Consider the following 15633-nt stretch of genomic DNA (forward strand, 5'->3'; position numbering starts at 1 on the left):
CCCACTACCCCCTTAACCAACCTTTTCTCCATCATACCTCATAATACCGTGCGCATTTTGCATCGTGTCGGAATAACTTTCACAGACGAATAATAATCTACGAGCAGGATAAGAGGATTGGGGAAGCGAGAGCTTTGGCAAAAAGTTATTTTCTTTTTGGGCAAAAGCGATTAGCAAGGACAGGACTTTTTCTAAATAACCAACATTAAAGTGTAATTGTAGCTCGCATTTTCCTTCATTTTCCTTTAAGATTGAAGAAAGACGGAGGTAAGAGAATAAGGTTTAGTTAACAAAGAATTCAATTTTATATATTTACCAAATTAAGAGAATTTCTAAACGCTTTATAGATTTTCTTGGGTTGATTTTTGTTGTTGTGTATCCATATCAAATGTGAAGACATACTGTAAGGAGATTTAAAAAACGTTTTTATGGATTCCGCAAATAATTCAAAGTATGTCAACAGGTTTTACCTCGGATTTATTTCAGGATGTAATATATTTGAATAAATTCAAGAAAATTCCAATATTATAATGGGAGAATCTGAGAGGATCTTGAGAAGAACTTTCAAAGAATTCCATGTTATGTTTGCCTTACCAAAATCAAAGTATTTTATAAAGACGCAATTCTGTCTTATTTTTATCAAAATTCAAGAAGCGGTTTCTTCTTATTAAATCTTTGACTGGATATAATAATTTAAGGACTGAGGTTTTTTAAGTCTAAATTTGTAAGTCCAGCTTTTCTAGTTTGACATTTCTAAAATATAACCTACTAATTAAACTTTAATTTTTAGTATAACGATAAATAAGGTTTAGAATGTTCCAAAAATGTTTTTGCTTCTTTTAGAAATACTCTTCTGAGTGAAATACATTCCTTAGAATTCTATCAGAATTAAAAAAAGAATTCAAGGGTCTCCCAAGAAAACTCTCTAAATTTTATACCCCAGTAATTGAATAATTTTTAATAATTATTCATTTATTTAAATTGCAGTGACCATTTCAGAGTTTTGAATTTATATGTCGGATGAAAACTGATAAAATTGTTATTATTCATAAGATTAAATTTTGCAATTAAAATTTAATTGGTTAAATTTTGAAAACTATACATTACAATTGAAAAATTATTAAGTTTCGAGCAACTTAAATATTCTTGAAATAATTTTAATTTTAAAGGATTCAAGCATAAAAAAAGTTCATACATAACAGTTGCTAAAGAATAAAATATTTCTTACATTTGAATGTAGTTCGAATTCGTTTAAGTTTAAAAGTTCCGGAGTCAATTTTTTTTCAAAAACTCTCATTTAAAACTACCAGTTGCTTAACATTTTTTTTTAGAATCGTATATTGTATTTCTGGACTAACAAAAAACTGTCTGAAATTCTAGAATTTTCAGAATCTTAAAATTTTTTTAATTGAAAGATTCAAACTAGTTTTCAATTTTGAACTGCCAATTTTTAAACGCTTCGGATTTAAAATTATTTAAGTTCTTAATTCCAGGTTATATATTTTTTAATGTTTTTAAATCGAATTATAAAATTTCAATTCCTTTATATTTAAACTGATTTACGTTACAAAATTTAGACTAATAAATATTTAATTTTCAATGTTTTAAAATTTCCTAATTTTTAAATTACAATCGAAAATTATTGATTTCAAAATTATTTAATTTGGAATAAAACTGTTAACTTTTGAACACTTTGAATTGGAAACGATACAAATTCTCCTTTGTAAGCTTCTGTTCTGAAACTTTTCAGTTTGAAAACTAAAATTTTAATTTGTCCGAATTTAAAGGCGAATTTAAAGGCTTTCTATGCAAATGTTGAAAATTCAGTACTTAAGAAGTGGTTTAATAGACTCTTAAATTTTTTATATTTTTAATATTAGGAAATTAAAAATAAGAAATATTAAAGCGCGCTTCGCGTGCATGCCTTTACTAATAAATTAGTAATTTTATAATTTGTTAATTTTCTTGAAGATTGCATAGAATATTAATTTATAAATAATATTATTTGCTTGCTGTATTTTATCGTCCGGAAATTCGGGATGAGTAGTCAAATATCTTCCAAAAGTTAGTTGGGGGAGAAGGAAGGGAAAGTAGAGGTAGTGAGGGGAGAGGTAATTGGTTAAGTTAGAGAGGGGAAGTGGATAAGGAAGAATTTGACGAAAGGGTGGGGAAAAATGAATTGGGAAGTGATGGGAGGGCAGGTGCTGTAGGAAAAAGGAGGAGCAGTAGGTGGGTTTAAGTATGGGAGTGGACGATATGAACGACTTAATTAAAGTCTTAATTGATTACGACATCTTTTTCCGACTTTCTAGAACTTATTTATTTAATTACTGGCTGCCTCTTGTTTGTTTTTGTATAACTGGGCTTATTTCTTTGCTATTCTGAAGCCAGCGTTGCTGTCCCTTTTTTATTATTTTTAATCGCTCCCCTGACGTCTTTATGGTGTAAAACTCTTTTAATGTCCTGTTTCATTTTTCATAAGAACGGCGTTTCAAAACGAACATGCATAATTAAATCTTTGGTGCACAACCTGTTTATTTTAGGTTTTAATTTTTTAATTTTAGTTTACATTTTTCCTTAATTATAATCTGCTTTTTAATGACTAGAGCAAAGATTTGGAAAATTGTTAATGTTGTATTTTGTGCGAAACTGGAGAATTTCTGATACGCGAGGTAATCTGGAATGCTTCAGCAATCTGGAGAGTCACAAGCGTTATTTCGAAAGTCTGGTTACAAGTGTCTCTCAACAACATATTGGAGCTCGTTAACCGCCATCTACAATTTCCGTAACCGTTATCGTAACCGTTTGAAGAAGGGTAGAAGTACGATGGGGATTCTCTAATCCTAAATAAACAGCAGTGTCCCTACCACAATCTGTTTGATCAAACATTTGCCCTCACTACTCGGCTGATTAAGCGCCTGTCAATTTTGCAAGAATCTCTATCTACTTTCGAAGATGTAATGAGGCGAAGAAAATAGGACAAAATAGAAGAAGGTGAAATAAACTTATCCACATTTACAACAAGAGAATTTTCCATATTCTGTCTCTATGTGTGTAGTAAATATTATCAGGTCGAGATGGCTGAAAAATTAAGCTCCCGAGACCAATTGTATAACTTTTGACTAATAAAATGTCTCATAGTTTATAATATTGCCGAATTTGAAAATTTTTGAAATAAATTTGCTGAAATTATAAAATATGAAACTCAAAAATGTTTCACACAGAGAAAATTTCCGAATTTTAAAGTTCCTGATTCTAAACAATAATAAGTAGCTAATCTAATATATTCATAATAATTCAAGTAGAAATATGATGATCGAATAAAAATATTAACTATATCTACCATTTATCATATTCTAATTATGTTGGCAATTTTATTTTGGGGTTTATCTATTATCGAGGATTTAAAAATTCGGTGATATCGTAGAAAATGTATAATTTCTAAATAATAAACATATCGGTAAAATGCGTTCACTTACATAAAAATGTCTCCAGAAATAACTCCTTTTTCAGGTTCCGCTATTCGTACCAAAAAAATCCGGATATTTGTATAGAAATTTTGGCACACATTTAACCAATAATATAAATTGTCAGAAATGTTATTATTTGGTAACTTTCCAATTTGGGAATTAAAATTTTTCGCAATTTTCACATTTGGGAAAAATCTACTTCAAATATTTTCTTTTTCGGGAATTATATTTTTCCTAATTTTTGCGTCATCCTTTATTATTTTCAACTTTTAAAGAACTTTGATATTAGAAACATACTTTTGAAGGCAAAACCCAGTATTATAAAGAAAAAATCTGGAATAAGACACTTAATATCCGTTCATATTCAATTAATTTGCTGAAAGAAGAAAAATTGTCTTTGAAAATTATTCACAATCTTTATATAAAAAGGTAAATATTATTTTGCATTAGATGCAGATTTATTCATTTCCAATTTTTTAAAAGTTTTTGTAATTCAAAGGATCTAAACCTTAAGCATAAAATAATTAAAATTTCACAATCTCGTCGATGCTGTAAATAATTTTATTAATTTTTAAAATTATTGTTTTTTATTTGTTAATGCAATTTAAGTTGAAGAAAAAGTTTAAAAAATCTGTGGCTTAATGCGCATTGATAAAGGAAACAAAATAATGTTTTAATTTTCTTTTATAAGTCTGGGCATTGAAAATACAAAACATAAAGACAACAAAATTTGTTTGAGTGTACATTTGAGACTTCAGCCACATTTTATCTACCGGGTGGGCCATTTTAATTGACGCACGCAAATATCTCGAGATCTAGCGCGATCCGAAACAATGGTTTGGACAACCATTGTTCAGGGCAATGGGGTCCATTTGACTGAACTAACAACTTTAATCCAGAGGTTAATTTTCGAAGTTATTAGAAGATAAAATATGTTTTTTAATTTGTAAGAGTAACCTTCAGAAGGTCAAGGTTAAATGCTGAGAAACCGTCCAGAAGCTGTTTTTCTTTGATTTTTTGAGAACTTATGTGTAAAAAAATGTTTGGGTAGGCTTGGGAGCCAATGACCTTGACCATCTTGACCTTAAAGGAAAGGAGACTCACGCTAAACAAGCACCCTAAAAATGGTCTCGCCTATAAATCCTCAGAAGTTCTAAGTAAACAGCTTCTGAACACACTAACACACTAACACTAACAAATTAAAACTATTTTTTCGTACGTAAAATTTTCCACTCTTTTCGAGTCTAGGTTAAAAAAATAGGCGTTCTAGTTTAAAACACTGACTTTTGACTTTAATTGATCTTGAAAATGAACCCCTTCCCCAAGGTCACAGTTATTAGTAGAGTCAGATGACCCTCATTCTCCTAAACAAGTTTTCTGCGAACAATTTTTTCGTTTCTGGCTGAGCAACAGAGATATTTGCGTGCATCAATTAAAATGGCCTATCCGGTATATATTATAAAACTCTTCACTTTCAAAGTGAATCCCGTTTTAAATTAATTATGCAATTTTAGTATTTTTTAGCTTCTTGCTAACCCTTATAGTTTCAGTCAACAGTCCGTCCGTCAATCGTACATTTTTTCTGGGAGGGGAAGTGGAGGAGGGAATGTAGGAGAATTAATGGAAGGGAAGATATGGTATGTCGGAGACGGGAAGTATAGAATTAAGGGAAGAAGAAGTGGAAGAAGTTAAAGAAATAGAAGGAAAGTAAGGGGAGGCGATGTAATGGTTAGAAGTTAAAGAATGAAAAAGAGTGAAGGGAGCCTAAATATAAAAGAAAAGGAGAATTACGGAGGGTGTAGAGAAGCGTTTATGAAGGCTGGTATGGGAGGAAATGTAGTAAGTAAGGGGAGTAGGAGAGCTGGAGTAGAGTAGGGACAGTAATGGCAGTAAGGGAAGTGGTGGTAACGTTATAGAAGAAACGGAAGTGAGATACAGTGTGGGGCCTGACAATCACGCTGTTGGGGTTAAGAGGCGATCGGAGGAGAGTGAAAAGAATAGGCTGTGCTCAGACAGGATATACGAAAACCCTTTTCCTCACGCGCAAGGTATCTAATTTAACGAATTTCTTTATATTTTGTTACATATATTTTATATGTTAAATAATTCGCAATACGTTCTGAAATATATGGTTTTAAAACTCAAGCTTTCACATAGAGAAAGGAAAAGTTCATCCAATCTGTGTAATTTAGAGCTTCGAATTCATGGAGAATGATCATTAGGGTCAATCAGTAGAACGAGAATTCATTTAGAATAAGAATGCACAATTATTATGAAGTGACTATGGCGTTAGTAATGGTTTAAATCATCCCTCTCTAGTAATTACGAGATGCGTATAAAAGGAGTTAAGAGGGTGTGGTTTGAAGACAAGTGGGTTAACTGAAGAAGAAGCAATGGGAAGACTGGTATCGAGTATAGAAGCTTGAATAGTACTACGAAGACGAATGCGAGATACGTTGAGAAGGGACGAGGATGAGTATAAGGATGAGCAAGAGAACGAGTGAAGGGTACTGTTCCTACGGTTAGTGGTAGCGGATCGCTTGAGTCAGACAGTAAATTCTGAATATCGCGCTTTCCGTCTGACTGCCTCTTCTAACACATTGCTGAAACTGGGGGTTGGTACGTACGACACGTGCCCTCAAAAGTACCTATAGGTACACCTGCACTCACACTGACAGAAGCTACTTTGCACGACTAATTTATCATTGTCTGCCTATATGTAGGTATGCAGAGGAGAGAATGGCGAAAGCGTACTGGCTCTGATTTCGATGGCATTCATGCCTTGGGATTATCACCCTTGAGCTATATATCACGGCATCACAATGATCTCATTATATTTGAGAGGTATTTTAATTAGCTCTTCTATTTCTTCATTGATTAAATAAGAAAATAATCATTTTCTTTATTCTGATTTCTTAGAGAAGTCAAGATTAACTACGTCTGAGTACCTACATGGGTTAATCTCTACAGAAAGGAGACATTCATTTCCAAGTTATAAATTATCAAAACTATTGATTTTCTTTTCAACAAAATCGGGGGTAGAATTATTTCAAAGTCTCAATAAATGATATGCTTTAAAAAATTTGATTTTTAATCGCAACTCCTAATAAAAGTGACATTAAGTGCCCACAAAATTCCTTTGAAGCCTGCCCATAAATGTCCAAAGCACAGTAAACATCCCAGCAGGAAATATTTAATGGACTTTTCATAAATATATTTTTGATGATTTGTAAAATAATCTTATCTACAAAAATCATCCTGTTGTTCTTCTCACTATTTAAAAACTCAAAATCAAATAAAAATACCAACTTGAGAGACCAAGAATCATATTTTTGGTTTAAGTAAATTTTAAAACAAAAATTATTTTTATCTGTATTTTATTATTGAAAGCGGATTTGTGTAAATTTAAAATAATATTTGTTTAAAAGTTTTATTTAAAGTTGAGTACTGCTAATCTGAAAAAATAACGGTGTGTTTGGTAAGATATTTCAGGAGGATGACTATTAATACTTTTTTAAATAAATATTATCCTTTCTATGGTTAATTTCGACTTGAATTTTTGATGACTTTCACATTTTAAATTATATATTTATTTGATTAGGACACATAAATAAAAAATACATAAACATACATAAAAAATTAATCATATTTTTTTAGAGATTTTTTAAAGTGATGTTTTATGATTTATATCCTAAAATATGAATGTAAGCAAGTGAAAACAAAACATCTACGACATGCTTTTAGACATGATTATGTCCGCTTAGAACTAAAATATTTACCTCTATTTATAATTGTTATATTTCTCAACTTAATACAAATGGTTCTTCTAAGCATAATTCATTGAAAAACTCTGTTATCATTAATTTTTTAATTTTTGTATACGAATTTGTATTTTGGCACATGTCTGATGGAAATTTGAGCTATTTTTATTCTTTGCTAAAACTGAAATGGATGCAGGTACTTTATCCTACTACTATTTCTAAAAAAATGTATTAAATCACAGAGACGGGTGAAACGGTCAAGAGTTAAATTTCATTACTTTTCAGAAACGACCCATATGTGCATGCTTTTCTTAACTTAACATGTCAAAGAACTTGATTTATTTGATATATTTTTAATAAGACACTCTTCAATTCTCAAGTATAAAATATAAGTCTTCAAGATGCAATTATTTTGTAATGAAGCACAACAAATTGTTAAATTCTAAATTAGTTTCCTAGTCCTCATATTAAAATTTTAATAATGAAGCACTTTAACTGCAAAAAATTTGAAATGATAGCGTTCAAGGCTGACAATTAAGAAAACTATAACAAAAATTAAATTAAAAACATGGGCCTTTAAAATTAAAATGCTTAATACTAAATCATTTTTAATTGAAGAATTTAATATGATATTTATTAGAAACGGAAGATTTGAAAATTGAAGGCCCTCTAAATAGTACAATTTTAAATTAGAATACAAAATATTTAATTTGCTAGTTTTCCAGTTCTAGCAATAAGTAAATAACGCATTAAAAACTCTCAACCTGATAATAAATGACTTCAGGATAATTTAATACAAAATAAAAATATGTAAATTTATAGTTCGTAAAAATTAAATGTAACTTAAGAAGATCTAAACTACACAGTTTTGATTAATTATGTGTTGAATAATTTTAAATTTTAATTCTTTTTAAATGGAAAAATTGTGAACTGAAACGTTAATTACTCTAAGATTTAATAATTCAAATTGAGATGTTCCAGATTGAAATTGATTTAATAGCATGCAAGTACCGCCCTAATTATAGAAAATTTAAACGATTCTATTGAACTTTTATGAATATTAAAGTGAATTTGAAACCTCAAAATTAATTTTAATTCTCTATAATAACAGAGCCAAAAAAAGTAACTGACATTTAATACTATACGCTTTAACATTTACAAAAAAATGTAAGTAATAACAAAATTTTGGAACATAATATAAAAGTTGTAACAATTAATTTGTTAATTACGTGGAAAGAAATTTTTAAACATTAGCTAAACAATAAGGAATGTTTCCTAATATTAAAGTGCACTTTTAGTGAAATTTCAAGAAACTCGAGCTTTCAAGATTGAATTTTGATAGCTTCACCAAGTTCTAATGAAACACAAATTTGTTTTTTTCATTGAGGCAACTGGAACTGAGCGAAAATCCTCTGATTATTTCGTAAGAACATTTATTAGTAATTTTACGTATCGTTTTTTGACACTAGAGTGCTTTTGTACAGGGCATCGAGTAGTTGGTGCACCTGTGCCACGCTTAAAGTGCGAGAAATTGGTTTTAAAGCCACGTTCCCCGTATTGTGCAGCACCTGAATGGAAGCTGCCCGATATCGACAGAATGTATTGCCTCGATATGTTACATTTCCCTGTAGCCGCAACTACACAGAAACTCCTTCAACACATGTATACACACAGAGACGATCAATGCAATATACGCACTAAGAACTAAGGTAAAATTATGTAAATGCAAATTCAGAATTCAATGGAAATAATAAAAATTTATCTGAAAATGAGACAGGAATAATTTATTAGCCTTTATCTAACTAAGATACATCTCCAATTTTAGTTCCAAAACCAAGTATTAACCAGTAAGCGACTTCGAATTGTTATTAAAAAAGACAGCATTTGTTTTAAATTAATCTTTTGGAAAAGATACATAGTAAACTTTCAAACAAATATACACCCTTTTTAAGTATGTTGTAAAAATATAAAAGAACAAATATCTCAGTTTTCAAAAATAAATTTTATATGCAAAAGGATCTTCTTCTTCGCTACGCTGAGACGCGAACCACAGAACTTCCGATTGCTGGTCGGGTGCTTTTACCTTGATCTACTAGTGAGATCATGAAAAGAGTCCTTTTTCAGAAATAGACGCATTATTTTGCTAAGTGCTACGTATTACAATTTTTCAAGAAATTTCTGTTGTCATCAGAGAATAACAGAAATTCTTAAAGTCTTTTCAGACTAGATGGAGCTATGAATTGCAAATTTTTTGAATTAAATTCTTTCTGGAAAAAGATCTTCTCCTTCACTCCGACTTTCGATTGGCGTTCGGGTGCTTCGGCCTTAAGCTACTAGAGAAATGAAGAATGTTAGGAGTTTCTGTTTTTTTCTGATGATAATACAGATTCCTGGAACAATTTGAATATGTAAGACGTGGCACAATAGTGCGTCTATTTCTGAAAAAGAATTCTTGTTTTGATCTATCTAGAAGCTTAAGGGAAAAGCACCCGATCAGCAAGCAAAAGTTCTGTGGTACGGTCCCCAGCGGAGCGAAGTATAAGATCATTTTTCAGGAAAAACTTAATTTAAACTTTTCTTAATTCATAACTCCATCTTGTCTGAAAAGACGTTAAAAATATATATTATTCTCTAATGATAATAAAGATTCCTTAAAATATCAGAATTGTAATAAGATCAATATAATGAAAACATTACGTGCGAAGTTATTAATAATAATGTTAAATTGTTCGTGGTAAATACATTTCGTTCGCACGTTGAGTTGGTTAATACAGTTGCTTTTATTGTTTGTGAATAATTTAATTGCTAAAAAGTATCAAAATTACAATTTTTTTATTTTAATTCTCTGTGGAGCTTGTTAAAATACAAATAATAGAATAAATTCCAATTAAAAACCTTAGATATTAGGTAAACAGTAAATCAAAAATACTTCAAAATATATACTTCAGAAAGAGTTTGAAGCTATCAAAATGGAGAAATGGGTATTCTTAAGTTTACTAATTTCAATAATTTTAGTAATTAGTATTTCGAAACGAAAATTAATTAATTCCACTATAAATGAAAGAGGATCAATTAATAATTTAAAGATTTTATACGAATTGGCATTTACATTTCTGGAAAGTTGTAAAATATTAGATTTGTAGCCTTTAGATTTTAAAATTAACTTAATTTAATTCATGAAGAGTAAAAATGTCTAGAACGGATTAATAACTGAATATTTTTAAAGTAGCTTTCCCATTCTCTAATTCCCTTTTTACTAGGTAGTTTAAAGTCAAAGTGTTTTATTAAAAAGTAAGTTTTTTCGTTGAAGGTTTATTATCTTAGTGAGACAAACATCTCTATTTAAAAATTTAACTACTTTGTTCAAATTTAATTGCTTGGGTTGGAGATTTATCGTTTTATTTAAAAATGTATTCAGTTTGTTGAAAATTAATCTTTTTACTGAATAATTGTTTTTTTAAAATCAGAATGTGTATTTATTGTTACTAGTGAATTATGATTCCGCTTTACTGAAATTGGTTTCAGGAAATATCGTATTTTTTTAGGTATATGAGTTTTCAAATATGGAATCTGTTCTATGCATGTATTAGCAATTTAATTTAATTGAAAATATGAAAGTGTCGGTGTAATGTTTTTATTCCGGTGAGTTCTTATTGATTGACTGTTTTATGAACCTACAAAAATATTTTATTGTTTCAATACTGAGTATTTTTTTAACGTTTAGAAACTCGTATATATAGGGTTTACTTTTAATTTCAGTTCCAATTTTTCAATATGCACGTGGTTTAACTTTTTTGATATTTTAATTTTTACTTAAATTTAAAAAAGAACTTAGATTTCATAAGATATCCAACAAATTCGTAAATTTTTAAGAGGAGTGAAATAACATTATTTAAAGTAAAAAAAAAACTTTCAAAGACAAAACAAAAATCGCTCGTGTCGAGCTCAGGTGTTATTAAATTGAGGCAAAATACGCACGAAAATAAAATATTATCCAGTTTTGCGGAAATAGATTTCCAAATTGATCATCTTAAAGTGAAACTAATATAAACCTGGAACATGCTCCGCTACTGATTACGATAAAAAATAAAATCTGCAGTTCAAATAAAATAAAAAAACTTACTTCCGAGATATATAGTTCATGACTTTTGATAAACCCTTACGCCGGAGATATAGGGATACTAAATTAGAATAAAAAATATTCAACTTGAAAAAAGTATTGTGTTATAAGAGATTTGAGATTGATTTTTTTGCTATCACAGTATTGCAACATTATATTTGCTGAAAGGCTGATTGAAATAAGAAAATAATATCTTCAATATTCAAAAGACAATAATAATTTAAAATTAGAGCGATGCTAAAAAGAAGAACAAAACAATAACTGTTAAAATTTGAACTGAAATTTAAATTTAAACTTTTTCAACTGCATTGTAAAGTGATATTTCGAATAAATCCTTTAATGTCAACGGGTATGTGATTTTAAAAGAATTTTTAATGCAATAAATCTTAATTTCAGTTAATTTGGGTTATCTTGTTTTAATCTGCTACCATGCGTATAAAAAATATTTCATTATTATATATTGTTCGTGTCAAATTTTAAATTAATTATTCATTAATAGTATTTTTTATAAATAATTTGAAGGAGGTAAAATTGTCAGGTAAACACAACGGAATTATTCAGTAACACAAATTGCTTACCGCATTTTCCACGAAAAGCCACCGTAATGTTGATACCCTTAGTGCAAGCTACTTTGTTCAACTCGCACAAACCTGCGTAATCAACCCCATCAGAACCACAGACAGGGCCAGAGCCCTCGTGATCCCCTAAGTTTGGACACGATTCTAAACACTCGCATTTTGCTTCGGTTCCATCTCTGCTTCTTACGCAGCGAGCACCTCGCGAACAATTTAATTTTGCACAAGGATCCTTGATTTCTGAAACAGATAAAAAAATCATTTATTTGAAAACCATCATATTTAATTTGAATTATATTTGTTGTTTATAAAATTGTAGATTTATCGATAGCGTTTTATTTTTATTTCAAATAGGGTAGTGCAAATTCTTAAAATGTAGTGCCTTTTTTTAGATTTACAGTCAATAAAATTTAAACTAAAAAAAATTAATAAAATAAATTCCAAATATATTTATAAAACTTATTACTCTCAACATCTGTTATTTGTGTCATTAATTTAAAAAAAGAATAATTTTTTATAATTTAATATAAAAATATTTGTTTAAAAAACATTTAATTGTTGAAACAATTAAAAACCAGTTAAAAAGTACTCAGAAACTTATTACGTATCGAATAAAAATAGTTCATGTTAAAGAAATTCTAAAAATACGGTTTTAGCCTGAGCTGTGCATAAAGCTGCGATTTTGCACTTTTGGGACATTTTCCGGGCACAATACATTGAAATTGGAGGTGTTAAAATAAAAAGTTATGGAATGGAAATTATTCATTAACAATTCTTCAAAAAGTAAATAAAATTTAATATTCAAAAGGCTTGCAATTTTTTCCATTGCTTCGAAAATTGAGCTTTTCTCATCTAAATTTGAAGAAAAATCGGGAATTATGTTTTCTGGTAAACAAACAAATTGGGGAAGGATCGATTACCAAAATTAGAACTTTTACAAGTATAAATTTGAACCAACATATTATTACACATAAAATAGGATAAACACTTGATTTTTGGAATTTAGGAAAACCAGACTAAAAGTATGCATGAAACAAAATAAGGGTATAGAACCTTTTATAATTCCTTAATCTATTGCAAACCATTGAATTAAGTCGATATCCTCTAAAGTGTTCGAAGAACTTTACACTTTTTTAAATTGCTTGAAATGTATTGAAATTCCTTATGATCTTATGGAATCTTTAGATTTATTTTGCAATCCTATGTATCCATCAAATATTTCAAATTCCTCAAAATCTTCCAAATCTCGTAAATCTTACGAAGTTTTTCGAAATCATATACAATTCCTCGAAATCTTTGGAAATAGACCATAGTCCTTATTACCTTTTAAAATTTTCAAATACCCTTTAGAATAAAATTGTCTCTAAAAATGAATAGAAATTTTATGAAATTCCGAAAAATTCCTTGATATCATCTAATATCTTTGAAACCCTTTTAAAATCGCAATTTAAACAATTCTCTTAAAATACTTTGAAAATTCTGAAATCCCTTGAAACCTCATGAAATACTTGTAAAAGTATTAATAGAAAAATAGTTTTTGTTTATCGAGAAATTTAAGAAAATATTAACATTAGTGCCATTTTATCAAAATATTAGGGAAATAGTTCCATCATTAAAAAAAGTGTAAAAAAGTGCCAATAGAATGGTGAGCCTGAGGTCTGAAATTTAGCCCTCCTTTTGTAACACAAAATGCGGCTTGCCACTCAAAGACATAAAAGAAAACCATTAAAATATGAAAGTCAACAAAAAAATTTTATTCGGAAAGAGTTTTGCAGAGCACCATTAGATTTAACTTAATGTTTTTAAATTTTAAAAAACCAAGAAATGTTATACCCGGACAAAATAAAAAAATCTGCGGGATAAAATCCGCATGCTTACAGATGAAGACATGTCCGGAAAAATCCCGACGGATGGTTCCTCTAACTCTAAATGGAACTCATGTCTCATTAATTTTCAAATTTTACCAATAATTGCACATGTTTTGCATCGAGCATACAACTAGATTAGAATTTCATCATCGGAAATTCGCAATATCATTTTTCCTTGTTAGACTGGCGGTAATACAAAATTATGAACTAACAAAATGAACTGGTGGAAAATTGTGTTGGGGTAAGCGCGAAATTGTGAAATCGGGTGCGAAAATGTTTACGTGCGTCGCGTCGATCGTGTGAAAGTGGCGGCAGATTCGAATCGAAAGGGTGAAAACAAAACAAAGAGAAAACCAATGCCGTAATCAATGATTCTTCACTCGCGTAACTTCGAGGCACAAACGTAATTACAAATTGTAAACGGGTTGGGTGACCGTTTGTAACATACTGTGAAATTAAATCCGTGCTATTCACCACGTATAAAGTATCGAGAGAACACGCATGTACGGCCACGAAGCATATGCTCAATTAAAGTTCACAATACTCGACCTTTATTTCATCCTGCCGGCTAAATTTTACAGAAAAAAAGCCTTCTGTGTCATTTATTTTTTGAAAATATATGAATTATTATTTCATTGCAAAAAAGAATCTCATTTCGTCCAGTTGAAAAGATGATGTTAAAAAACTACGTCAACTGTCACAAGGGGGGGGGGAGGTTTTGCGAGGATTTGTGTAAGCCGAAAGGGGTTATCGCAGAATGCAAATGACGATGTACTGAAATGCTTGAAAAAATGAAAATTGGTAATTTTATTTCAAAGGTGAAGTATCTACATATTCAATTCATTTTATTAGTTAAATATTAAATTAGTTTGTTGAAAGTTGGTTTTTTGGGATTAAAAATGAAATTTTTTCCCTTAAAATTAAAGTAATTAATTTTTTTCTTTTAAATTGATCGTTTGTAGTTAGCAATGCAACCATTTGGTTAAAGTTAAACTTTTTGTTTTGTTTGAAGATTTAATTGAAGCTTAACTTCTTTGTTGGAAATAATTTTCATTCCTTGAAGATGTATTTCTTCTTATTAGAAATTGAACCATTTTATTAAAAGTGCGTTTTTTGGTTATTTAAAAGGAGAGTTTCTTGTTTGATAATTAATTTTTCAACTGAATATTTGCATACTCCCTTTCTGCTTGAAAATGATTGTGTTTTCGAACGAAAACTCAAATATTAAATAACAAGTGTATGGATTTTCTTTTAAATTCGCCTTTCTAGATAAAAAAATTATCACCTTGATTAAAAATGCAATTTCACGGTTGAGTTGCGTTTCATTGTTAAAAATTCATGTTATTATTTGAAGGTCTATTTTTTGGTTATAAACTAAACTATTTTGTTAAAAATGTGTCTCTTCTTGTTTGATATTCAATTTTTTAACTAAAAATTTAACGATTCAAGTTCTAGTTCTTGGTCTGTTCTGGGTTGAAATAATAACTATTATTTTTTTAGTCGATAGATTTTTTTGATTACACTACTTGGTTAAGAGTTGAAATTCTTTGTTGGAAATTATTTTTTTTTGTTAAAGGTTTATCATTTTAGTTGAAAATTCAACGATTGTTTTGGAAATTTAATTATTCAACAAAATAATTTAAAAAATGTTCTGCTTTGTTGAATATTCTTCTTTTTTAATAGAAAAACCATCCTTCTGGATTATCAATTCTTTCTTCTAAAAAATATCTCTTGCCTAGCAAAGTCAACCATTACATTTCAAAAGCAGCGTTTTTTCTGCTTTTTAATCCTTTGCTGTTTAAGAATTCGAACAGTAAATTGAAAATTCAACTTTTTTGG

At 29.4% G+C, this 15633-nt stretch overlaps 1 protein-coding gene across 1 annotated transcript in view; it reads right to left on the bottom strand.

The window, feature by feature from the left end:
- LOC117169543 (agrin-like) overlaps positions 1-15633 on the bottom strand; it is an 818564-nt gene that overhangs the window by 71083 nt on the left and 731848 nt on the right. The window contains exon 5 of the mRNA XM_033355964.1: positions 11930-12166. Coding sequence (XP_033211855.1) covers positions 11930-12166 — 237 coding nt within the window. The remainder of the gene's footprint in view (positions 1-11929; positions 12167-15633) is intronic.

This window comes from Belonocnema kinseyi, chromosome 3 (genome assembly GCF_010883055.1).
Source record: "Belonocnema kinseyi isolate 2016_QV_RU_SX_M_011 chromosome 3, B_treatae_v1, whole genome shotgun sequence".
Classification (NCBI taxonomy): domain Eukaryota; kingdom Metazoa; phylum Arthropoda; class Insecta; order Hymenoptera; family Cynipidae; genus Belonocnema; species Belonocnema kinseyi.